This window comes from Sparus aurata, chromosome 9 (assembly GCF_900880675.1).
Source record: "Sparus aurata chromosome 9, fSpaAur1.1, whole genome shotgun sequence".
Classification (NCBI taxonomy): domain Eukaryota; kingdom Metazoa; phylum Chordata; class Actinopteri; order Spariformes; family Sparidae; genus Sparus; species Sparus aurata.
This window is the reverse complement of record NC_044195.1, coordinates 34,719,604-34,744,680: the sequence shown is the minus strand read 5'-3', so window position 1 is coordinate 34,744,680 and position 25,077 is coordinate 34,719,604. Positions and strand designations below refer to the sequence as shown.

The 25,077-nt window shown below is 42.7% G+C and overlaps 2 protein-coding genes across 4 annotated transcripts; one reads left to right on the top strand and one right to left on the bottom strand.

Annotated features, from left to right (window-relative positions):
* Nucleotides 1-1,194: 1,194 nt before the first annotated feature.
* tmprss3a (transmembrane serine protease 3a) lies at nt 1,195-13,829 on the top strand. Its single transcript, XM_030429518.1, has 14 exons — nt 1,195-1,261; nt 1,357-1,403; nt 2,414-2,627; nt 3,108-3,221; nt 4,985-5,101; nt 5,491-5,614; nt 5,777-5,896; nt 6,596-6,642; nt 7,611-7,776; nt 8,212-8,381; nt 8,470-8,565; nt 8,639-8,781; nt 10,287-10,439; nt 12,778-13,829. Exons 1-14 carry the CDS (start codon nt 1,195-1,197, stop codon nt 12,820-12,822), a joined length of 1,623 nt encoding a protein of 540 aa, XP_030285378.1. The 3' UTR covers nt 12,823-13,829.
* Nucleotides 12,946-24,988, bottom strand: pknox1.1 (pbx/knotted 1 homeobox 1.1). Of its 3 annotated transcripts, none has more exons than XM_030428225.1 (11): nt 24,899-24,988; nt 23,281-23,393; nt 21,081-21,211; nt 20,433-20,604; nt 19,143-19,343; nt 18,897-19,014; nt 18,595-18,692; nt 17,305-17,433; nt 17,110-17,186; nt 16,117-16,283; nt 12,946-14,709 (listed from the first exon to the last, which is right to left on the bottom strand). In XM_030428225.1, the coding sequence occupies exons 2-11, from the start codon at nt 23,329-23,331 to the stop codon at nt 14,531-14,533; spliced, it is 1,323 nt and encodes a 440-aa protein (XP_030284085.1). In that variant the 5' UTR covers nt 23,332-23,393; nt 24,899-24,988; the 3' UTR covers nt 12,946-14,530. The 3 variants fall into 3 exon arrangements, with proteins under 3 accessions (XP_030284085.1, XP_030284084.1, XP_030284083.1); XM_030428224.1 differs by lacking the exon at nt 24,899-24,988 and adding an exon at nt 23,892-24,890 and having other exon boundaries at nt 18,864-19,014; XM_030428223.1 differs by lacking the exon at nt 24,899-24,988 and adding an exon at nt 23,951-24,890 and having other exon boundaries at nt 18,864-19,014.
* Between the last annotated feature and the right edge of the window lie 89 nt (nt 24,989-25,077).

The window sequence follows — 25,077 nt, the reverse complement described above, 5'->3', positions numbered from 1 at the left end:
TGATTTAAATGATGCAGAAACGTTTAGTTTTATCTGCTCTGAGTTGAAGGTTTGTTATTTCTGTTTGGACCCCGATAATGAATCATTTCTGCAAACATCAACAGGAACAGAACCTCTGTCTCATCAACACGTCTCAGGTGTCATGGAGCCACTTTCTGCCCATCAGAACACAGACGGAATGTTTTTCACCTGATGTGTTTGGAGAGCAGCTGCAGAACCGTCTGCATGTTTCAGGTGAACTGACCCTTTAAAACACACTTCACACTGCAGGAAGCAGCTGGACAGTGAGACCGGTCCCGGTTCTGGAACAGCTGGACAGTGAGACCGGTCCAGGTTCTGACCAGCAGCTGGACAGTGAGACCGGTCCAGGTTCTGACCAGCAGCTGGACAGTGAGGCCTGTCCCGGTTCTGAAGCAACTGGACAGTGAGGCCCGTCCAGGTTCTCACCAGCAGCTGGACAGTGAGGCCCGTCCAGGTTCTGACCAGCAGCTGGACAGTGAGGCCCGTCCAGGTTCTCACCAGCAGCTGGACAGTGAGGCCCGTCCAGGTTCTGTCCAGCAGCTGGACAGTGAGGCCCGTCCAGGTTCTGAAGCAGCTGGACAGTGAGCCCAGTCCAGGTTCTGACCAGCAGCTGGACAGTGAGCCCGGTCCAGGTTCTGACCAGCAGCTGGACAGTGAGACCGGTCCAGGTTCTGACCAGCAGCTGGACAGTGAGACCCGTCCAGGTTCTGACCAGCAGCTGGACAGTGAGCCCAGTCCCGGTTCTGACCAGCAGCTGGACAGTGAGGCCGGTCCAGGTTCTGGAGCAGCTGGACAGTGAGCCCAGTCCCGGTTCTGACCAGCAGCTGGACAGTGAGACCGGTCCAGGTTCTGACCAGCAGCTGGACAGTGAGCCCAGTCCCGGTTCTGACCAGCAGCTGGACAGTGAGCCCAGTCCCGGTTCTGACCAGCAGCCTCGCTCCTCCTCTCTGAGTCCCGGGACACTCTGGGGACACTGTAGTCAGTAATCTGACCCTCGGAGTGGGAGGTGCAGGTCACCTGATCCCTCTGCGAGTGGCAGCACTCACCTGCTCAGGTGTCTCTTTGTGCCTCAGTGTAGCACGGCAGGAGGGCGGCCATTAACAGAAGGAGAGAGAGGAGGAAAAGAGGAATAAAAGAGAGGAAACCAGGAGAGACGGCGGGAGAGGCGAGGACATGGTCCTGGACAGAACTCAGCTGAGTGTGGACGATGGCACGATGACGAAGAGCTCCGTGGAGATCAGTACGTCACATCCACTCAGCCAGACTTCTTCTTCTTCATCAGTTCTTCTTCTTCTTCTCTTTCCTCTAACGATGTCTTCATTTATTATCTTTCAGCTGATCCTGCTGCCGACACAACTGCTGCTGACTCAGCATCTCCAACAGTAAGTGTGATGACACGCTTTAATGTAAACTGATCCAGGATCTGTGATGTTTCTCTCCACCATATTGCAAAGAACAGCAGCTCCACTTAAGTTGAACTAACATGTTGATGCAATGTAACTAAGTACATTTACTCAAGTACAACAAAAAGCACAGACCAGAACCAGAACCCCACCTATGCTGGTCTTAGACCAGCATAGGTGGGGTTCTGGTTCTGGTCTGTGCTGGTTCTGGATCTGGTCTGTGCTGTTTGAGTTACTTGTACTTTTCTGCTACTCTTACCTTCGACTCCACGACAATCAAACTAATAACTTCAGTCACTTTGCAGATTACATGCTGCATCTGAACCAGACGACCACACTGGGATCATTCGTCAGCAGACCTGAGATCAGTCGACACACAGACGGCTGCAGCTGCATTTTAATGTGTTAAACTTTCAACAGATGCAAAAACATTCATGTGTGTTCACTGAACAGCAGCTGGAGGACTGGATCAGATATTGTTCAAACTATAATATTCAGGATTATTCTGCTCAAATTCTAATGATCAGAAAAAGGCTGAATATCAGATAATCGATCGACTCTGTAAAGTAAATACATGTGTGTATTATCATCCCTTAAATTCATAGATTATTTTAGGATTGTTTTTAAAGAAATTAAGAAAAAATGAAAGTGATCATAAGTTCAGTGTGGAGCAGCTGAAGGGAGAGAGTGGACGTCTGTACTGTAAATATTTAATCCACCACAGCTGTGAGGGACAAATATTACATTGTTCTTTAAAAGTTCTTTAAAAGTTCTTAAATGTGACCTGAGAAAAGGTGCTGGAGTCCTGAACAAAGAAACATTTGTGTCCTCGTTAAAGGAAGCAAATATTCAGCTTAGTCCAACAGAACCAGGAGCCAGGGAGTGTCAGTGGTCCTCTGGACTCTGTCAGTTCTGATGACATCACTTTCAGTCCAAACATCTGTTCTGCTACAGCTGCTGATCGATCGTCTCTCTGTCGTCCTCTCTAGAAACTTCAGGCAGAAGCTCCAGAGGAACCAGACCCCTCTAAGATCGAGGTGGTGTCGGTGACGGAGGAGGACCTCCCCGTGGTCGAGACCCCCAACACGCTGAACGTCAGCCCCCTGGGCAGCCTCACCGGAGACCCGAACCCAGAGACCGATCCTGCCAAACCTGCACCCAGCCCCACCATGCCAATCACCAAGGTGCAGCCGTTCATGCACGGTGAGAGAGAACGTCTCTGTAATACAAGGTCAAACCAAAGATAACCAGGAGAACAGAGGAATTAATTAAATACAGAGGGAAATAAACAACAGGAAAGTAAAACAGAACATCACATTTTGTACATTAGTTAATAACTGCTGCACGTTTATTTTTATTTTTGGTGCATTTATTGTCACATTAATTTATTTATTCATTTCTGTTTTTATGTCTGTATTCTTTCCAGTTTTCATTTGGCAAGATAAACATAAATTAAAACATTTACTAGAAAAGGAGAATAAATAAAAGATTTTTTTTAAAATGCAAAAGTAAAACTGAATCAATTTATTTATTATTGAGTTGAGTTTTGATTTGTCTGCTTCAGTCTGTATAACGAGCTGAGCGTCAGTCAGAGCAGAAACAGCCGTGACGTCACTCTGTCACATAGTGATGTTTTACGTCACGGATCATTAAATGAGCTGGTTTTGTCTCCCGTGTCTTCAGAGGACGACCTGGACAAAGGCTGGAGGAGTCGGCTGCTGGCTCACCGCTTCGAGCTGCTCATCGCCTCCTGCGTCGCGGTCGCCGTCACTCTGGTTCTGGGGATCGGACTCGGAGGTGAGCAGCTCAGCGGGAACTTATTTTCTGATAATGGAGGCAGTGTAGCGAGGACTGACTGCTCCATCAATGTTTGATGAGGTCCTTACCTGTTACACAACTCAGATCCCACCCACACAGAACACCTGAGGTCAGTTTGACTCTCAGCTTCATGTCGTGTGGAGAGACGTGATGAGACGTCAGGTTTCATATTCGACATCCGTCAGCGACAGTCTGACGTCAGACACTTCAGATCTTCACCTCTGATCAGCTTCCTGTCACAGAGAAACATTCAAACTCTCTTTTAAATCTAAAAAACAAGATTCAGATAAAGTTCCAGATCATTTCCCACTTAAACCCTCGACATAAATCCCAGAATGCATCGCTGACGGAGCAGATTTGAATCAGATCTCAGTTCTGATGTTTTTACTTCCTGCTTGTTTCTGGATGTTGTTCAGTAGTGAAGCCCGGATCACATGGATCAGTATCAGATGTCATCAGCTCGTCTGTTCTGAAGCTCTCTGTCGACACGGTGAAGTCTTGTTGGCAGATTTTATCAGTACAGGTGATTTTATCCAACAAGAATCAGAATCAGAATTCATTTATTGTCCCACAAATGGGGAAATGTGTTTCCACGGCAGCAGGACAGAAGTATTATCAAAAACAATAACAGTAGTAGAAATAAACAGTATAATTAAAAGGTAAGAATAGAATAGAATAAACTCCTAAACATAAGGACATAATATTGTACAAAAAGAGAAACAGCTTCAGATCGGATGAATCTGCTGATGAAACTCTGAGGTTCATTGTTGATGTTCGCTGCAGTAAGTACAGATCTGAGGTCAGATGTCGAACACTTAATAAAACAAATCTTCACAAAAATAAATCTCATCCCAGGCGAACATGAGGTGTTTCAGTGTGACCACGGCTGGTTAGTTATGAGCTTGTTGTCACTGAATTTAACTTTCAGCTAGAAGAAGCAGAGAGGATCAAATGTTTTATTATTCTTCCAATATTCAGAATTTTCTTTTAAAACATCTTCCACCGTCCTGTCGGATAGAAACCAGACTGATGACACTTTAAAATAAAGTTAAAAGAGTCAAAAGAGCTTCTTTTAAAATAATGTTATTAATAAATAACAATCAGACTGTTGAGAACTGAAACTTAGAATGATGTGAATAGATCTGTTTGGTTTTTTATTGAATAATTTCACCATTTATGGCTCCATATATAGATTTAACTTTTAGAATAAATTACTAAAGTTTCATGTTTAATCTCAGACGTTTCTGAACATCTTCAAACAGCTTTAAAAACAGACGTCAGCACTTTGACTGTTCAGTCAGGGTCTCATGTTAAAGCGGACGTGTTACCTGCACCGCTCCTCTGTGATTGGCTCTCTGATCACCTGAACACCTGAACACTGCTGGGAAGCAGCTGGTGTCAGATGGCGCCGGGTCACCGTCCACAGCAGATCACAGCTTTACACGGCTGGAGGATCAGATGAGTATCAGAACCAACGCTGAGCTGGACCCACACGTGTTGATCAGAAACAAACAAACAGCATCTCGACTCAGAACCAGAGAGACACGAGGGAGCTGAGATCAGAGTTTTATTACTGAGTTTATTATTAATACACAACAATATAATAAAGATTTTGGGGCCCTCAAAAAGTTTAATTTAGTTTTCTTTCTACTGAAACATGTTGGTACACAGTGAAGGTGAAGATCTGCGTGTGTGTGTGTGTGTGTGTGTGTGTGTGTGTGTGTGTGTGTGTGTGTGTGTAGTCGGTCTGAGCTGTGTGGGGAAGTTTCGTTGCGGCTCGTCGTCTAAATGCATCAGCAGCTCCAATCAGTGCGACGGACAAGTTCAGTGTGAGCACGGAGAGGACGAGCTCGGCTGTGGTGAGACACACACACACACACACACACACACACACACACACAGTAAAGCCACTTCCTGTTTGTGTATTTATCCGATGGTTTGTTGAAACACATTCGTCCTTCTGACTGAATCTGATCATTTAATCTGGATTATTGACGTCTGATTCTGTTATTAACAATCAGTGTTAATGTCTCTGATCAGGTAAATAAAGTTCTTGTTTTGTGTTGTAGACTGTAAAATCATTTAAGTTAAAAGTAGTAGAAATAAAATTAGTATGTTTTGCAAATTATATATTTTTTATATCTGGATTGACTCGAACAAAACAGAAACAAATTAACACAACTTGTTGATTCTCCTCAAAGTTTAACAGGATAACATTTAATGAAGCGTCTGTCTGATTGTGTGTCAGTGCGGCTGAGTGGGCGGAGCTCCGTCCTACAGGTGCAGAGGGGCGGAGTCTGGAGGACGGTGTGTTCAGAGGGCTGGAACAACCTGTTGGGACTCTCCGCCTGCAAACAGCTGGGATACTCCAGGTCCTCACGTGATACTGACCCACATCCACAGATCTGGATCGTCCTGCACGGTTCAGAACTCTGTGTGGCATTAAGTCATTTGATCATAAAAACAACAAGAACACAACGTTGTTTGTTAGAACTTCAGCGGTCTGACCCTCAGCCGTCTGTTCTGTGTGTCAGGTACGTGGAGTCGTTCTTCGTCGCTCTGACCTCCATCGAGCAGGACCTCCAGTTCAACCTGGTGTCCCTGAACCTCAGCCAATCACAGATCATCAAGCTCCAGAACGCCACCAGCTTCAGGTAGGAAGGAGGCACACCTGTATATGAACTGAGTCTGAGTTAACGATCATGATGTTCTGTAACACAGACCCGCTTACAGTTCACTCTCTGGACTCAAACAGTACTTTCTCTAACGGATCTGACAGCTGATGATTCACCGACAAACATGTTGCTGACATTAAATTCATTCAGTTAAATCCTCGAGACAGAACTCAGCCACAGGTGTGATGACTGTTCTTCCCCCGACGACCACAAGGGGCGACAACGAGCCCATTTCAGACTCCACGGCCTTCCACAAAGTGGAAATGAAGCTTTTTCTGAAGTATTGATGAGGACTGAACCAAGTAAAAGATTGTCTGGTTTGTTTCGGTGAATCTAGTTTACGTCACCAGCTGTTAAAGAGCAACACACGGCTGCTTTCATTAGATTTTCAATGGGAATCATTCAGGATTGTGTCCCGAACAGCTGACGAGACGGTGCACAAGTTCAGTGTTTCCTCTGAGAGACAGAGATAAAGTAGATCTACTTTAGTAACTTTACGTCCCGCTTCCCTGTCACGTCCTCGACTGTCTGAGGAGATCATCTGCTCTTCAGTGACAAACGTTTGTCTACGTTCGAGCCTCCTGCTCTCTGGTTTCTGCTCCGTGGAGTCAGCAGAGCTTTTATACTTCTTCCTGTCTGCTGAGTTTCATCTGACCTCCACTTCCTGTTTCGCCACAGTAAGAGTCAGTGCAGCTCAGGGACGGTGACCACTCTGAAATGTCTGGGTGAGAAAACAAACTGCAGACTGAGTGAAGTGTTTTTCTGAGAGATGGAGTCGAGAGGAGCACATGAGCTTCTTGCATGGTGTTCAGATGTGTGTGTATGTGTGTGTGTGTTTCCTGTGTGTGTGTCTTTGTTACTGTGACATCACTAGTACAGACGCAGTGTGTGCATGAGTGTGTTTATGTTTGTCTGCATGCACCAAGATTACATTTCTCTAAAATCTGTGAACTCTGATACTGATATTTTGCTCATAGCTGAAGTTTTAAAGGGCCACGCCAACTATTTGTCTTTAGCTCAGAGCTGTGAATATATAAATCAACACGTACATCACTGGAACAAACATGAAGCTTTGGACACAAATAAAAAAATTTGTGAATGTAGAACATTTGCCGAATTTATTGGAAGGCCCAAATAATTAAACATTTATCAGAGACAGAGTTTCACAGAGATTATAAAGTTTCTACTAAATCATCAACTCACTAATTTGAGTGTTTTTCTAAGGGAGTCTGGTAATTTTTCAAAGAAGTAGCCTATATTGTTACTGTTTAGTGTCTTTGTGACATGTGACATGTTTAGATCAATAACATGTTTCTTCTTTCATAAATGGAGTGTAAATAGTGAAATCAGTGTAAACAGTGTGTTCAAACAGCTGATCAATGTTGGCAGGTAAGACTTTAGCACTTTAGACACAGAAGCAGACAGGCTGGTACAGACATGCTGCCACAAACTGACACTTTTTACAAGGAGACAAACAACTTCAGCTGAAAGATTTAATGCTGAATTTACAACAAGGACACAATGAGTTACAATCTGTCACACACACAGTTTCACTACGTTAGAAAGTTTGTTTTAACTCAACAACTCTTAAAATCACTACGTTTGTTAATGGAGTCTGGTGACCAGCTCATGGTGTGTGTTTTACTCCACAAGGTTCAGTATCTGACCTCTGACTCTCCCCATGTGTCCTCAGAGTGCGGCTCCAGGCCTCAGTACAGCACCCGTATCGTCGGGGGGAACCTCTCCAGGCCGGGTCAGTTCCCCTGGCAGGTGAGTCTGCACTTCGGCAGTGAACACCTGTGTGGAGGCTCCGTCGTCACGTCACGCTGGATCCTCACCGCCGCACACTGTGTGTACGGGTGAGTCACCACCTTCTGTTTACTATTTTATTCTATTGTCCTCTGAAGAGAGAACTTCAAGAAACCTACAGAATATAAAGTAATTAAAGGAGCAGTTCACCCAAAGATGAACCCTCAGTCCTCCTCTCCTCCTCCTGATGATAGAAAGTCAGGTGAAGTGTCGTAGTCCACAAATCATTCCTGGGGCTTCACAGTAGAACAGAGTTGCAGCACCTGGCCTCACAGGTGACGTAGCTGCAGCCGTCCTCCATTATGGAAGAAGGTGTTACATGTAGCTGCTGCGTGAACACACCCAGCACGAACTCTCCACAGTGTGTAGTTAAAGTTGTAAGAGCTGGAGTCTGATTACTCTCCAGTGACTCCCTCGTCCTGCTGAGCTCACAGCTTCTGACTCAGCTTAAATGCTGACAGAAATGTTTTTCTGCTCCCCGTCAGGTTTGCAGACCCGTCCATGTGGGCGGTGCACGTGGGTCTGACGGAGCAGCCGGTCCACGGAGCTCAGTCTCTGGCCGTGGACAAGATCATTTACCACGCCCGCTACAGACCCAAAGGACTGGACTACGACATCGCTCTCATGAAGCTGTCCACAGCGCTGGTCTTCAACGGTAATGATGACGTCATTAATCTCTCTCGTTGATGATGAAACTGTCTGATACTCTGGGAGTTGTAGTTCATTGAGACTCTCCTCCGTAGGCTTCGTGCAGCCCATCTGTCTGCCCAACTACGGGGAGGAGTTTGAGGAGGGCACCATGTGCTGGATCTCAGGCTGGGGAGCGACTGAAGAAGAAGGTGTGAACATGACATCAGCTGACACCTGTCCTCATGTGAAACGGGCTGTAGTGTGATATCTGACATGTTTCAGGAGAGACCAGTGTGGTCCTGCGCTCAGCGATGGTGCCGCTGCTCTCCACCAAGACCTGCAACCAGCCGGAGGTTTACCAGGGCTACATCTCCAACTGGATGATCTGTGCAGGATACCTGGAGGGAGGAACCGACTCCTGTCAGGTACTGACCCGTTTAGTTCAGACTTAAACACCCAGAACCAAGAAAACTGACTGATGAATCGAATTCAAACAAGAATCTCAAACACTGTCCGTCTCCAGCTTCTTAAATGTGAAGATTTACTGCCTTTCTTTCTCAGTTCTGACAGTGAATTATGAGACTGAGTTTTTGGACTGCTGTCCGGACAAAAGGAGAAAATTAAAGACTTTTTTCACTATTTTCAGACATTTTATATAATGAATGATTAACCGATTAATGGTGAAAATCTTCAGATCAATCAATAACAAAAATAATCGTTGGTGCAGCTTTAATCTCTTAATCTGACAGTTTAGGACTAAAACTGACATTAAATTATAAAAATAAAAAAAGGTCCATTAATACATTAATGCCATTAAATGCACCAAAAATCATATTAATAATCAATATAGGCATAAAAGAATATATTAATGTGACATCAGTTGACATCTGTTATAAATTGCTAATGTATTAATTAACCGTTTTACTTTAACATTTCATTTATTCCTTCTTAAATGTATAGATGTTTAAAATACATTACGACAAATAAATACAAAATTATTTTGTGTGGAAGACTAACACTGCTAACATTTTATTTTATGTAATAATTTATTTTTTTTATGTATAAATATGTTAAAAAAAAAAAATTAAATAATGTTTCAGAAGTAAGGAAGACTGAAACTGCCAAAATCAAAAATAACAAATGGCTCAATAAATACATTTATAAAAATAAATGTAGCCGTTAATTAATTTATAAAATGTGACATCGATGACATTTCTGTTTTAAGATGCTTCTGTATTATTTACCTTTTTTATACTAACATTTAATTTCCCATTTTCTAAGTTTTTGTTCATCAATAAAAACACAAATTAATACATACAATAATATTTCAGGACTATGGAGGACTGAACCTGACAAAAAGAAATGAACAAAGCATTTTTTACATTAGCAGATTGAACGAAAAATGAAAATGTTTACTACATACTTCACTTATATGTAGGGTGACCGGTAATATAATTCAACATGATGGGAAATACTTTTACATTATTGTCTAGGAAAGAAAACAGTTATTGATGAATGATGATCAGACAGAAAATCTATTGATCTGATATTTTGAAACCTGGTAAAAAGTAAATAATTCAGGTTACTAATCGTGGATTTTATAGCTTCACTGTTTTTATTATTATCAAGTTCTTGCTGCATGTTTTTAACTGATTACCAGAAACATATAGGTTTTCTTTAAAAACTCAATTTTGTGTGGGGACACTTCACTGTCAAATTTAAGAAACGTTATCGTGGATCCATCAGTTACACATTGAGGTTTTTGTAAACATTTGTCTTTTGGTTAATCTGAATGAATCATGAGCTGACGTGAACTCGCTCAGTAACAAACTGCTCAGGTCACGGTTGAGGCTCTGTAGGATCGGTGACATGCTCAGTGAGACGCGACCCTCAAAGAATGTCTCACCTGTTTGTTTGCGTCCGTCGTCAGGGCGACAGCGGCGGCCCTCTGGCCTGCGAGGACTCGTCCGTGTGGAAGCTGGTCGGCGCGACCAGCTGGGGAATCGGCTGCGCGATGAGGAACAAGCCGGGCGTTTACACTCGTATCACACAGTCGCTCAGCTGGATCCGCCAACAGATGGAGGTCAGTACACCAACAGCTGGTCCTGCCTCCACCTCCGGGGCCAGAACCACTGAAGCTGGACTTTAGAGAACACAAGACCGGTACTGAACCTGTGAGCCCCAAAAATACAAACCTGGTCCCCAAAAAAGTTCACAGCAGGAAGATCACAGGTGTGAATAACTAAAAGAACGATGGCTGAGTTCCATTTAGCTGCTTCTGTCTCATAAAGATAATCCAGACTGCTCTGATGTGAGGAAAGTCTTCATTTTACTCTGAGATTAAAATAATGATTTATTTTATTCATCATCAGTCATCACTGGTCCAAAACACTGGTTCTGTCTGGAGGACTGAAACCGCCAAAATCAAAATTTATAAAGAAACAGCTCAAATAAATTAATGCCAATAATATAATTAAGATAACACTGAAAACAAATGTAGGCATAAATTAAATAATGCAATTTATAAAATGTGATATTAAAGATATTAGTGTACTTTTGTATTAACAGCACATCATTTTTTTATTCAATGTTTTTTAAATTATTTATTTACTTTTAATTTTGGCCGTTTGAATCCTCTGTATTCTTGAACCAGACTGACAAATTATCACTGCAGCACTGCAGCCTGCCAGATGAAGGAGCTACAGCACAGATGCTGCAACTAAAGATTATATTTATAATCAATATTTGCTGATTGTTTTCACCAATCATCAATTAACTATTTAGTTTATAAAATGTCTAAAACTAGTGAAAAATGTGACGTCTTTTGACCCAAAGTCCAAAACCTAAAGACTCTTTGTTTACCGTCTTTGTATTTAAACAGAAACATGAGTGAACCCGTCCAGTTCCTCCAGTTCAGCTCTGAGTAACTGACCACGGCACAGAACCAGCTGTTGGGCCGACAGCTGGTTCTCCTCTGTAATAGAGTCTGACTGCAGCAGCTGCCGGGTCGTCCCATTGGCCCGGTTTCAGCTGCCTTTATATGGTGAACGCTTTGAAACATTAAACTTGACACCGAGTTCCTTTCACCATTTAGATCCTGTGATATGAGAACATAAAACGGGCCTTGTCTCCGTGTGCTCTGCTGGTCACCAAACTCTCAGACGAACTTAGATCCCTGCAGGAGTCTGAGAGCAAACAGCCGAGAACTCGTTTAAATTATTCCCTCGTTAAATTCCCTCCAAATTCCTCGTTCTGCTTGAATTTGTTTTGTTTGAGTGTAAATCAAACTCCTAGAATACGAAAGTGTTGTTTATTCTGCATATCAAAACCAAAAGTTTCACTTTTAAATCAGATATCTAAGATGACGTGACACAGAAACTATTTTGATCTTTTATTAAGAGTTATATTCTTTACTCAGTTAACTGAATCTTTGGGTTGTGGACGAAACACGGATCGACATTTTTCAACATCTAAAGATCAAATAAATTCTAGAGAAAGCAACAAAATAATCAACATATGAATCTAAACACTTCATATTTGCTGGTTTAAGGAACTTAAAATATGTCTGAATATGTAAGTCCGCATTTGGAAACTCAAGTTTTAACGTTTCAGGGTAAATCTAAGATAATAAATGATGTCTTTAAATGCAACAAAATGGTTATTTGAATAAAATAAGCATGAAAAAATTTTTACGTGTTCATATCTGTATTTTTTCTTTGGATTTTGAAAAGGTAAAATATAAAAATGCATTAATTCTAAATAACTAAAATTGGAAAGCTTATAAATAACTGCTCCTGAATCCTGCAGGTCAGATGTTTAAAGAACCTTTTGAGTGTTGCAGCTTAAAAACATGCACCAGAAAATATATTAAAAATGAAGGTAGGCATTAATGAATTTATAAAATGTAACATTAATATTTCTGTCCCAATTTGATTCTGTATTTATTTAATTAAGTATGTATTTATTTTCACATTTAATTTGATAAATTTTTAAATGCAATCATTTGTTTTTGTTTACTCTTCCCTTTGCATTTTTCCAGATAACAAATAAATATGTAAATAAATGTTTCACATTAATATTTGGAAAAAATGGGAACATTAGGACATTAGGATAAAAGGTAAATAAATACTGACGCAAATTAAAACAAAACATTTCCTGTATAATATATTTTTTCCTGTATTCTTTTATCTTCGCATTTTGCAACATACATGAATATGTAAATAAATATAAATTTATCGAATTTTACATATTAATCAATGCCTACTTTTATTTTTGATTTTGTGAGTTTCGGTCCTCCGTATCTAGAAGTCCACATGGACCAACCGAGGCTTTCTTTCTGTCCAGTTGGATCATCAGCTCCACTTGTTTTGATGTTTGTGTCCACTTGTGTTAAAATTCTCCTTTTCTTTGTCGTCTTTTAGAGAGAAGAGGCTGAAAACTCTCCGACTCAGAGCACAGACAACTGAACCACCTCGTTTGTTTCCACACAACCAAAAACTAAAAAGACACAAACTGTTTGACACCGGAGAGACAGATCCTTCGATCCACACTCATCCTGACGGAGCAGAGAGAAGAGCCGGTGCACAGCGGAGAGTTAGGCATCGTTTATTCCAAAATAGAAAGCTCTAAGGCAAAACAGACGAGAGAAAAGTGAAGAACGCTTCATAAAAAGCAAGACAGACGCACGTGAGGGCCCGAGAGCTCACCGTCACTACACCCCCTCCGCTTCAGGCTGCATTTCAAGTCTTTACAAGAGGGATAGAAACCAGATTACTGCAACTATTGACAGACAACTGTTGTACAGTACAATATTACAGATATTCAAACGAGAGGCACCCCAAATTTGTGCAGTAATATCAACATATTGATAACGAGCTGTCAAATCTTTCACTACATCAGTTTGTAGTGGCGGGGGACCGACAGAGGCCGCAGCGCTTCAGCAACAGCAAGGAGTCCAACTTCCTCTTTGTTTCAGCGCCGTCGCGTGTACATAAATAAAAGTTTAATGCGTGCAAAAAGTCCACTGCTGCTTCTTCTTTGTGTTGATGATGATGATGATGATGGAGTTCGTGTCACTGTGGATGCTGCCGCTCCAGGGGTCTAACAGTCGGACCCTTTGTGATTGTGTGATCAGCATAGTGTTCTGGATTGTGCATTTGAGAAAGTGACGCCTACGCTACTACTGTAAAATGATTAAAAGATGGATGGTATACACAATGACGCTGTATTTAAAAAATCGGAGCACTGCAGCGAGAGATCTCTCACGGGTGAAGTAAAACTATTAACGATGCTTCGCAGAACCGCACAAGTGTTCTGCACTTTAGTGTCTTTTTGACCAATTTCACCGAGGGTCACGCTTTGTTTTTGTGCTTCTTGGCAAGAATTCTTTAGAAAAGAAAAACACGTAAGGCCTTGTTAGTATCGTAAGTTTAAAACCAATTTAAATAGCAATTTTCTTCAGCATTCAATTTCTTTTTCTGTTTTTTAGAAAACTTCAAAGAACCCTGGAAAACAGGGTCACTAGCTTTAATTATGAATCTGTACATAAATATTCCTTACAAAACAGGAGAACACAAAAATGAAACAAAAACACTACTTTCATATGTTTGTATATAAAAATAAGCATCTCTCCTCTTTTTTTTTTCTCATTCTCTCCACTCGGGCTCTGCGACGAGCCGTGGAGTCGGTCGTAAGAGTGCGCACATCTACTCAAAACACAAGCATGCAAAAAGTGAAGACAAACTCTTACAGATACAACTTTAAAGTGTTGGCATCCAAAATGAGAGTTCAGCCGGGGACGGGACGAAATAAAAGGAATCAGTCAACATTTAGTAACGGAGCTTACAAACTTGCTTCGGGTGTTTTAACACTTCTTTTTTTCTTCCGTTTGTTTGATTTAATCTTTTTGAGCTTAAATATACAAAAAAAGTGCACTCGCATACGTCAACTAAATAATTATAAAACGGTTTCTGAAATGAAACTCCTGATGTACACACACGCAGCATAAACCGCCGTTCAGCAGGGTGGAGGGTTGGAAGAGTGCAGGACCGTCACATCCTGTAGCTTTGTGCTCTATGTAAACCTAATGTGTGTGTGTGTCTGTCTGTGTGTGTGTGTGCTGTGACTCGTCAGGTGTGTTGTGTGTGTAGATCAGAGCGTGAGGGAGTGTGTCGTCTACTGCAATGAGTCGCTGTTGTCCAGGCCCAGCCCGGCCATGTCATCATCGTCCTCGTCCACGCTGTCCCCCGACTCGTCTTCACTGTGGCCTCCCAGCATCACCTGCTGCACCGCCAGCGTGGCGCCGTCTGACGTCAGGCTCTGCAGACCCTCCACGTTCATGGTCACCATGGTGCCTGAGAATGGAAGAGGCACCGTTTAAAACACTTTATTAGAGCCTGTTGAAGTGCGACAAACAGCCCTAACTTAGTGTTTTAGTCTCAAACAGTGAATGATTTAAATTTGGTTGAGATGAGTTAAACAAACTTAAGCTGTGGGCTTCATGTCAGGGACAGACGGCGTGTTGTTATGACGACAGAAGACGAACCACAGCAGCTGCAAACTGATGTAAGCAGTTAACTCGTCCAACAAGCTAAAGTTCAGTCCAGGCTGCAACAAACAATTATTCCTACTGTCCATGAATATGTTGATTATTTTGCTGTTGGTCTATAAAATGTTAAAATGTCCATCAGTGTTTTGTCCACAGAACAAAGATCTTCAGCTTACTGTCACAGAGGAGGAAGAAACCAGAAAACGTTCACATGTAACAAGCTTAAATATCACTCCAATCAATTAATTGATTATCACAGTAGTAGGTGATTAATTTAATAGTTGACGACTGAACAGGTGTTAGTCTCTGCAGCTGTAGCTGAGAACAAGACGTGTGTTCATCGTTAGGAGACTTTAACAGGAAGTGAATGTGGTTTGTTGTGATGTGTAGCTGCCGTCTGGCTCGGTGTGACTGTCTGCAGTAACGTCTGTTTCATCACAGAACAAACACTTGACCGTTTTCAGCCGCTATAACAACCGACTACCTAAGACGTAGTGAGCAAAGATGGTTTATCTGACGTTCCAGCTGTGAAAAGATCTTTTCCCTCGTGTATCAGAACAAAAAGTGGACAATTTAAGAGCGATACACCACAAATTATCAGCCTGATAGTGAGAAATGCACATTATCGGCTATTAGACATTAATTAAATTCTAGCCGATAATCTGAAGCCAAACTTCTTTCACTGACTTCACCACAGCGTTTACACAGTAGGAGGCTGTATGCACGCTAGTTTGTGATCCACCAATAAACACAGAAGAAGAAACCTGTCATTCATTCAGGTGTGCATAAATAACAGCTTAGTAACTTTTTTCCAAGTCATAAATTTGTGAAATTATCTGTATCGGTGATGAGATGCAGGTAATTATCAGTCACTGCATCCCTGAATATAATTTCAGCGACTGAAATACATTTTACAGCTTAGAATGAAACCAGTTCTGTTTTTCTGTCCCAGCTGAAGCTCGAGGCCGACGACTCTCTGCCTCAACACACAAGAAGCACATTCACAGTGAATGTGACGGTCTTGTTCTGACGCTGTTGTTAAAATCAATTTGGTGCAGCCAGGCGACGACCTTCAACAGTTATTGATTATTTGTCACAAGTAATATGAGGTCGTATAAAATCTACATCAGCTTTCTGACAGCTGTAAGTTGATGCTTTGACCCCGAGTGCCCTGAAATAAAGTCTTCACCACATGCAGAGCAGTGCTGCCTACCGTCTGGCATGGTGACTTGCTGGTGAGTTCCTCCCCCTGCAGCGATCGAGTCGGGCCAGAAGCGCTGCAGTGGCCGGTTCTGAGGAGTCTTCTTCTTGGCTTTTGGTGTCTCAGAGGAGCTGGCATCCAGCATGGGCTGCAGGATCCGCCTCCGTGCATTTATAAACCTGGAGACACCAAACACAGGGTGGTTCAGTTCTGGCTGGAACGTGTGTTTCGTCCTGACAGGCTGTGATGAAAACATCTCCACCTGAAAGTCTTTCAGTCAGGCTGCAAACCTGTTTAACTCTCAACAGAGATGAGAAAGACGTAAGATGTTTCACTCATTAGCAACTTTGGTTTTCAACTCGGGAGAAAACAATGTGACTTGTTCAGAATATTGTTGATTAAACTTCTGAAAACAAATTCAACATCATTGGGATGTTTTCTGATGAACTACACGATCTGTTTTCCTGGTTTATTCATGATGACGAATGTGACACAGGAGGGGGAGAAAAACCGAGAGGTAAACGGCCTTTTTAGTGATTTTGCTGCGTATACTCACTGATTTTGGTGTAAAAGTAGTTTTAATGTAGCAACAAAAGGTGGAGAAGGAGCGAGTTTCCCTTCTATGACCGAGGATGTGACCCTCAAACACACTGCAAAAAGTTCTGTGTTTGCCAAGATTAAAAATCTTTGATTTGGAAATAAAACCTAAAGTGCTTCACAAAATAAAGTTCCATACAATGAAGGTGCAGAACTAGCAAATCTTGCAGAAAAAAACCAAAAAAATAAAATGCAATAAATCTGTGATTTCGAGAACAATAACCAAGAAATATAAAACACAAGCTTGATAACGAGTGAAGCCACAAATAACATTTGCCTTCAATTGTTCAGTTTAATAAAATCAAGAACAAAATAAATATATAATTTAGTGTATGTGATTTATTACTCTGACAGTCTGATCTCAAGTGATTTGATCTAAAAATAGTCCAAACTGACACCTGAACTCACCAGTTGTTGACCTGCAGCAGCGTCAGGTTCGTCTGAGTGGCGATCTGTTTCTTCTCGTCCTCTGTTGGATACGGGTGCTGCAGCAGAGGGAGGAATGACTCAGTGTTTTCTTTTCAAGGATTAAAGTGTTAAACAGGCGAAGATTTGCCACACACACACACACACACACACACACACACACACACACACACTCACCCCGATGTGCTGGAAGAGCCACGAGCGCATGACATTGGTGGCGTGTTTGGGGAGGACGCCACGTTTGTTCTTGGTTGAGTTGTCGTCGTGATTAAAGAGGTTCAGGTCCTGGTGAAACTGCAGCTGGAGCTGAACACAGACGACAACGACACTTTAACAGTTGGGATTCAAACAGAACAACGTCTGAACGAGCCATGACGAAGCTTTTCTTAAGAACAACCATGAAAACATCTGCAGCAGCGGGTGCAGAAAAACAGATGATACATATTCAAAATATGATTTTTTTTAGTTTGACCCGTTGAGCTACAGTTCAACTTAAAAAGGATTTTGGAGAACACCTACAGGAGTTTGCAAAGTCTCATGAATTTAATAGAAGTTTCTAAGATTTTCCAGCAACATCCCCGACATGAGCTGTGTGTCCCAGAGAGAGCTGGTATGGAACGACCCTAAAGCCAAATACTGTTCCAAATCCCTTTAATGCTGAACTTTACCACCAGGTGTCATTGATGACTCAACCACTCCAGAGTGAAACATAACGAGAGCCAATGAATGAGAGTCTGACGGCGCCACAATCCATCAGGACAACTGTGATACATCTTTCTTTCTTTTTCTTAAACCACTCAGCTAAACTTTTCTTCTTCCAGTTTAACATCTTAAGAATAAATAAAATACAACCTGGACAGTCAGAGTTTTCCAAAAACACTTCCTGTGAATGTTTCACCATAAAAGCCTTGTTTAAAAACAGGACATTCATATAATTGATACTTGGCTGCCTTAACAATCAATCATTAGTTAATCATTTCATAAACATGTTTTTATCTTAACCAAAAAATCCAGCCGTTATAATGAGGAGATCTCCAGATAACAAACTCCTGGAGTCCCTCTTTCCTTTAAGGCAGCAAGTAACCTTCATACTGACTGACAGCTTTACATTCACTCAGTTTTTACTCACTCAAAAACTAATTTAGAATAAAGTATAAAAGCTCAAAACAAATGTAGGAAAGGGCTTCCCTTCCCTACGTGACTGTTCCAAGACGTCATTGCTTTCTTGTGAATTAATTATGTTGTTATCTCGGGAAACACCAGTTGTTATCTCTTGAAAATGAAATAAATATCTCATGAGCTGAAGAAAACAAATAAAGATTAACTGCAGCTGTATAATATGTTAGACTCGTGGCCGTTTAGGGTCATGTTCGCTCCCTTTAATGCCTCCACACCTCATTTTAGAAACACTGGTTCAGCCTCACAGTCACACGGAGAGAGAGAAGAAGAGAAGGAGAGAAGGAGTACCTGATTGTTTTGGACGCGTATTGTCCCGGGAGACAGAGCCTGTGTTACCACCTGGCCCTGAGGAGTGACGACTGTAACAGGCTGGTACACCGTGCCACCTGGAATTAACAAACACACACACACACACACACACACACACACACACACACACACACACACACACACAGACACAGATTAATATAATCCACTGACAGCTGCCGGTAAACAGCTCTGAACATCGTGTCCCACTGCTTCATGACAACACATCAGCTGTAGTAACAGTCAAGTACCTGAGGGAGCGGTCGTATGCCAAGGTGACATACCTGCGACCACCTGGGTGGGGTTGACGGCTGTCACGGTAACGTTCCCTTGCTGCAGGGCTGACGCAGGCACCACAATTTGACCCTGGGGACTGATGGTCCCCGAGATAGAGCTGGTGGTCTGCAGAGCACAGAGCAGGCAGCAGCAGCGTGTTTGTCATGTTCATTCGATTTTTTACGAGTGATAATTTAACTTGTTGTCAGATTCGTGGTACCCATTCATGCATTCAGTCCACCCCGAGTCCCTACCTGCGTCTTGGTGGGTGAGAAGCCCTGCACCTGGCCCGTCACGGGGGAGTACGGGCTTCCTGGGTCTCCACTCAGCAGAGTCTCGCTGTTCATCTTGGTCTTGAGGCAGGCGATGTAGCGGCTGCAGAAGTCCTTACACAGGTCGCTCACCTTCTCCAGCTCCAGCAGGTGGATCCGCAGCACCTGGATGGCTTTCACCATCTGCACGACACAGGAGTTCAAAATAATAATGAGCAAAAAGCTAAAATACCAAACGTACAGTGTTACCCTCGTAGAGCTGCAGAGATTCATTGATTAGCCATCATGAGAAAATTGGTTGCCAACTATTTTTATAAATCGTTTCAGTCATTTTTGAAGGAAGTGTTGTCTGCTTCCAGCTTTTTAAATGTGAGGATTGCTGCTTTTCTTCATCGGTTCTGAGTAAATGAAGAGTTTTGGACTGTTGGTTGGACAAAAGAAGCAATCTGAAGACATCACTCTGGACTCTGAGGAATTGTGAGTTTTTCTTGTGGTTCACAACTAGTGTGTTGAGAAAACAATCAGATTAATCTATAATAAAAATAATTTTCAGTTGCAGTGTTACAACTGGAGGTCAAAAGAAACCTCTACCAGCTTCTTTTGGTATTTCTGTCCCTCGTGGTCGGGTGAGGGAGACTAAAGTTAAACCTGGCTCCTTCGGGGGGGTCAGAGGTCAGAGCCAGCTGCAGCACAGGAACCTGGCTGTTTTTCAAATGTGAAGTGTTTGAGTTGAAAATAGTCAGAATGACCAGCGCGATGACACTGACTGATCTGGTCTAATCATTCTGAGGACGTCCTGGATTCTGATTAATATGTGGCCAGGACTGCATTTCACCAGGCTGCTGAGGTCAAAGGTCACCAACGACTGAGTGTGTGAGGTTCCATTTTGGATTTCTTTGTGAAATACTTCACATTCTTGTTTTGGTTTTGTCAAATACCTCAGATCTAAAACTGTTTTTCAGTTACCTGCTCATGTTGAAAGCCCAAAATATAAATCTTTAGAGCTGACTGTCCAACAGATGATCGGATCAGACGACCACCGGTCTAATCTCACTCTGACTTTGACTGTAATTAAAAAACCTCTTTTCCATTGTAGAAAAAAACGAAGCTGTAATATTCTGTTCTCGTCTTTTCAAACACGTCTGTTCATGCTGCCAACTCTCAATATGTAGTTCACCCTTAAAACAGTTTGGGTGATTTATGGGCCTGAGTCGGTGTAACGATAAAAACAACAAACAGAAATGTGAGGATTTCCACCCCCGACTTTCTCACCAAGTTGTCGAGCTCAGGGTCCTCGCTGAAGAAGGGTTTTCCCTCCTTCTCCTGACTGCGGACAAAGTTCTCGATGTCCACATCGAAGCTGGCCGAGGTGATGCAGTCGGAGCTCAGCGTCGACTGCTCACACTTCTCAAACAGCAGGGCCAGGAGAGGGAACAGGGGATGTCTGCGGAAGGTGCACAAAAGACAGAACAGCTGCTTAACTGCACATTTATTTCACAGAACATAATATTACACTTTATCACCAGTAACATAGTCTGGATTTAACGCCAAATTAAAAGGAACAAAAGAGGTGTTGAAGTTATCTGACTGAACACAAGACTACAGTTCAACCAGTACACTGACAGACACTCTCCAGTAAATTAGCCTTATGTGAGACCATGTGACTCGTCTGTGGGCTCTGATTAGACTGTACGTGGGCAGTGTGAACAAAACAAATGCAACAAACACTTCCATTAGTTCAGACAACAAAACAATCAGCAGTAGGTGTTAAAACACTCTTTCACTTTTCAAATTCCATAAAGAAAGAAATATGAAAGTCACATGAACAAAGGGGAGGACTTCACAGACATCATATGATTTCCCCAGTGATGAAGTTAAGACAGATTTAGGAACAGAGGCCACAAGCACAGTTAGTTCTACCGATATATGGAGGCTTTGTCCACGTCCATGGGTGTCTGCGGCTCTGTGGGCGCCGGGCTGGGCGCCTCTGCCAACGTCCCCTCGATAAACTTCTGCTCCGAATCACTGTCTACCGTCGCCACACCTTGCATCTGCAGAAAAAAAAAGAGGAAAACAAAGACGTGAGGAAAAGAAAGAGAGACAGAAACTGACAGAAGAGGTGAGGAGAAAGGCGGAGAATGAGCGACATAAAGACATCATGTGAAGAGCGAGCGTAGCTGGAGGGCAAAGCTTCACACAGAGCTTCACTTCAATATGAAGTCATGAGAGAAAGGTCTGACAAACACTTTCAGAAACTATACGTCCTCATACAAGACTGAGATCAATCTAATCTGAAGTGGTTCTGAGGATTTGATTACGAGGGAGAAAGACTATTAATGGGGTTCTCAGTGCTGTATCAGCTGATCACAGCACTGTTAAACGAACATTTCACCCAAAAATTTTACTCAGTCATCATCTCCCCCGTGCCAATGGTACACACGTGGTAAATAGTTAAAAACAACCAAAAAACCCACATACTGCGTAATCAGTCTCCAAAAGCCCCGAGATCTGAACAACTGATTTGAGAAGACGTTATTCACACCCTTGATGTTCGGTCAAGCTTGTACACCCGAACATTTTTAGCTTAGCAGCAACAGTGAAGATTACGGCTTAAAAAAGGGTGTAGATAAAGTTTTTTAAAATTGATTTTGGAGACCTGGATTACACCAGACCAGCTGTGTGGAGCAATTTTACGTTTTTGTGGTTGATTTTTTTACGTTTTAAATCAAGTCTCCAGCTACTTCAGTGGTTTACGAGAATGCTGCAACTCTGTTTTACTGTTAGACTCCAGAAATGTTCTGTGGACTATGAAACTTGACTTTACATCAACATGGAGATGATGGATCCCTAAATCTGCTTAGAAATCCTCATAAAAAGGATGCTCCCTACATGTGCAGAACTTGCCTGAGAAACGTCATGTTTTTAACTTGTCTTCAGAATCAAAGTAATCTGATGATAGTTGTCTGTGCATCCATGAGTACACTGCAAATAGGAAGTGATACCAGCTAGTTCAGCATGGGTTTAATGGAGTTTTAGAGTTTTGGGGGTTGTGTTTGTTTGTTCTTTTGGTTTTAAAACAAGTTTATGAGAATACTGCAACACGGTTTTATTGTGAAGCTCCAGAAATGTTTTGAGGATTACAAAACTTCACCTGACTTTCCATCAGCATAAAGGGAGGAGATGATGAGTGAACATACATTTTTAGATTAACCTTTCCTTTAAACACACCTTCAGTGAAAGGCTGCACTAAAATGTGTGTCTGCATTGTCTCATGCCCTCCAGTCTCGTGAGCACACCATGGCTAGACAGCATCCTGACAATCACGATGCAGACATAAACACTAGCATATCTAGTGTTGCGATCTGACTTCAACCTAGAATACAATCAACACACTCCGTTTACACACCTGTCACCACATGCAAATAACAGGACATTAGAATGCGGCCGTAGCCTCTGCAGCACTCGGCTCGGGGCACATCCATAGATCAGGAGCCAGGTTTCTCCTCCTTTTCTTTCACAGAACCCAGGGCATAAATCCCATCCCCGAACATGTGACTGAGACCAACAATGACTTAGATTGAGCACAAACATGCTAAAAATAAGCACTTGCTTGGGGTGGAAAATTTCTCATTAGTCATAGATCCTTCTCGGCTCTCGACACCCCCAAATTTGGCACTTGAGTAAAGATGTTTTGTAAGCAATTTACATAAGCACAGACACATAAATACTTGGCAGAAGAAGGGGTCTTTAAACTGCATCAGTGTCTCATACAGTGATTTATTTGTGGTGGCCTGCCACAGACATAGACGCACGCCACAGACAGATTACTAAAACTGATGTAATGGCATTAAAATTGTCTGTGTTATGGTGTTACGTGCATAAATTGTTTCCCTTTGTCTGGCAATCCAGCCTGACTTATCACCACTAAAAATAAAACAGGGGGATCCGTGTGCAGAGGATGCAGAATACTGTGAGTTGTAGCCTGAAACATTTCCGTGTTCTTGTTGCAAAACACTGTCGTGGATGATTATGTTCAGCAAACAAGTATAAAGAAGTGCAGATGGAGCAGGCTGTGTTCAGGCCTCGAGGTCCCAAAACCAAATATCTGCCTCTCACCCACCTGCTGCTCTCCCTTTGGGTACTTGTCTATGGAAACCGACTGGGCTGCCATCACGTTCACTGCAGATGCTGCAAACACTGGGGCATTATAGAGCGCAGGGACAGGTGGCCAACCTACACAATACACACATTACACAGTTAGACTAGCTTTTGATAATGTAACTGTCATGATGTCAGGATGATTACGTGATGGTTGGCTTTTTCTGAACTGTGCTGGTGTGATTAGGGGAGGAAAAAAAAACAGGCTTATTTTCATACTTAACAAGAACAGATGTTGAACATTAATGCTGATTAATGTGACTTTCTGCTGGATGTTTCATTAAAAACTAAACTATTATGATAAAAAAAAAATGGACGTGCAGTGTTTGGAGGAGATGTAGGACAACAACAGAAGTTATAAAAATTAAAATAAACTAAAATCTTGATGTTGAGTGTTGGTATGTGCACACACATCTGGGCAAAACAAGGGAGTGTGAAGGCACCCTCATAAAAACAGTCACATTACACATAAAAGGACAGCGTTTACCAATTTATTTCGATATATCCTGTAATTATAATGAAAGGTTTGTGTTCAGGCATTTCCTATAAAAGAAGACAGACTGTTAAACAAACCCTGAGGTGCCTTGTTGTGATAATAGTGAGCTTATGTTAACTGCTTTTAACACACCCACCACGATGAAATTAGCTTTTAGCCCCGTGTTAGCTGCTCCTAACATTTGTGGCGGCAAAAGGACGTAAAAGTTTCAAAAAGCCTTGGTGCTTAGATCAGCTAACTATCCTCTAACTGTGGTAATATTAGTGTAACTCGCGGACAAAGAGGCTCGTCTGGAGTCAGCCCTGATTTCCCACAGTATTTAGCTAGCTCGTAATGCTAACGCTACACTCGCGTTAGCTCCCGAACCCGATCTGAGGTTAACCGTGCGGGTCGAGCTACAGCTAACGTTAGCAAGCTGGCTAACTGTTAACTTTAAAGTGTTTCTCGTGCTGGTACGGTGCAAGCCAAAATGCAAAGCGCCATATTTAGCAAAAGGGAATCGGTGCCAGAAAAAACAAGCTAACCCAGCTAAGCTAGCCAGGTACAAAAAAAGACCCCGCTGCGGATTGATACGAAGCGAGCCGTTCGTCCGAATAACAAGACAGCAGCGGCCGCTTTTCCATTAACATTTCTAAATGAATATGCATTCCTCGTCAGTCGTGTTCACTAATTCGACTGCAGTGGTAATAAGAAGCGTTGGCTGCACACCAGGCTAGCCCGGTTGATCCTCAAAAACCTTCCCACATCAGTCAATCAATCAAGCGGGGACAGCTGCCCTCTCCTTCCCCTCCCCTCCGCGCTAACGTTACAACTGTCGGGCCTCGTTTCTAGCTCTCGCCCTTTGCTTTTCCACAATCCTCCTCTGCCCCCAAAACGCCGACATATTTTTTTACCCCCCCTCCCCTGTATACAGATTTTTTTTTTTAATTCTTCCCGGAGCTCTGCCGCTTCTGCTTCCCTTCCAAAAACACCCTCCGCCGCTCTGACTAGGTCCGCGCTCCTCGCCCCGGGGCATTTTTGCGTGCGGCCCAGATTGTTTGATTGATAGGGAACGGAAAAAGAGGGATTTTGAGTGACAGCTTACCTGAGTGCCAATCTTCGTCACACTGACAAGCGGCTGCAGCAATCGGGACCCGCAGTTGTCGCGTTGCGTCATCGCGTAAGGGCACGCAGGGGCGCTCGGCTCATGAATAGTCATGAGGTGGGCGGAGTCATGACGTCCTGCTGCCTGAGCGTCCCTCTGCACCCTGCTGGGGGTTTTTT

Excerpts from the sequence above, each read along its gene's own strand:
- tmprss3a (XM_030429518.1), top strand. The coding sequence starts at position 1,195 with ATGGTCCTGGACAGAACTCAGCTGAGTGTGGACGATGGCACGATGACG. Across the intron at positions 5,102-5,490 it reads AGAGGACGAGCTCGGCTGTG|TGCGGCTGAGTGGGCGGAGC; the intron begins GTGAGACACACA and ends ATTGTGTGTCAG. Across the intron at positions 6,643-7,610 it reads GACCACTCTGAAATGTCTGG|AGTGCGGCTCCAGGCCTCAG; the intron begins GTGAGAAAACAA and ends ATGTGTCCTCAG.
- pknox1.1 (XM_030428224.1), bottom strand. The coding sequence starts at position 23,331 with ATGGCAGCCCAGTCGGTTTCCATAGACAAGTACCCAAAGGGAGAGCAG. Across the intron at positions 17,187-17,304 it reads GGCTCTTCCAGCACATCGGG|CACCCGTATCCAACAGAGGA; the intron begins GTGAGTGTGTGT and ends CCTCTGCTGCAG. Across the intron at positions 16,284-17,109 it reads CTGCTGCAGGTCAACAACTG|GTTTATAAATGCACGGAGGC; the intron begins GTGAGTTCAGGT and ends TGGTGTCTCCAG.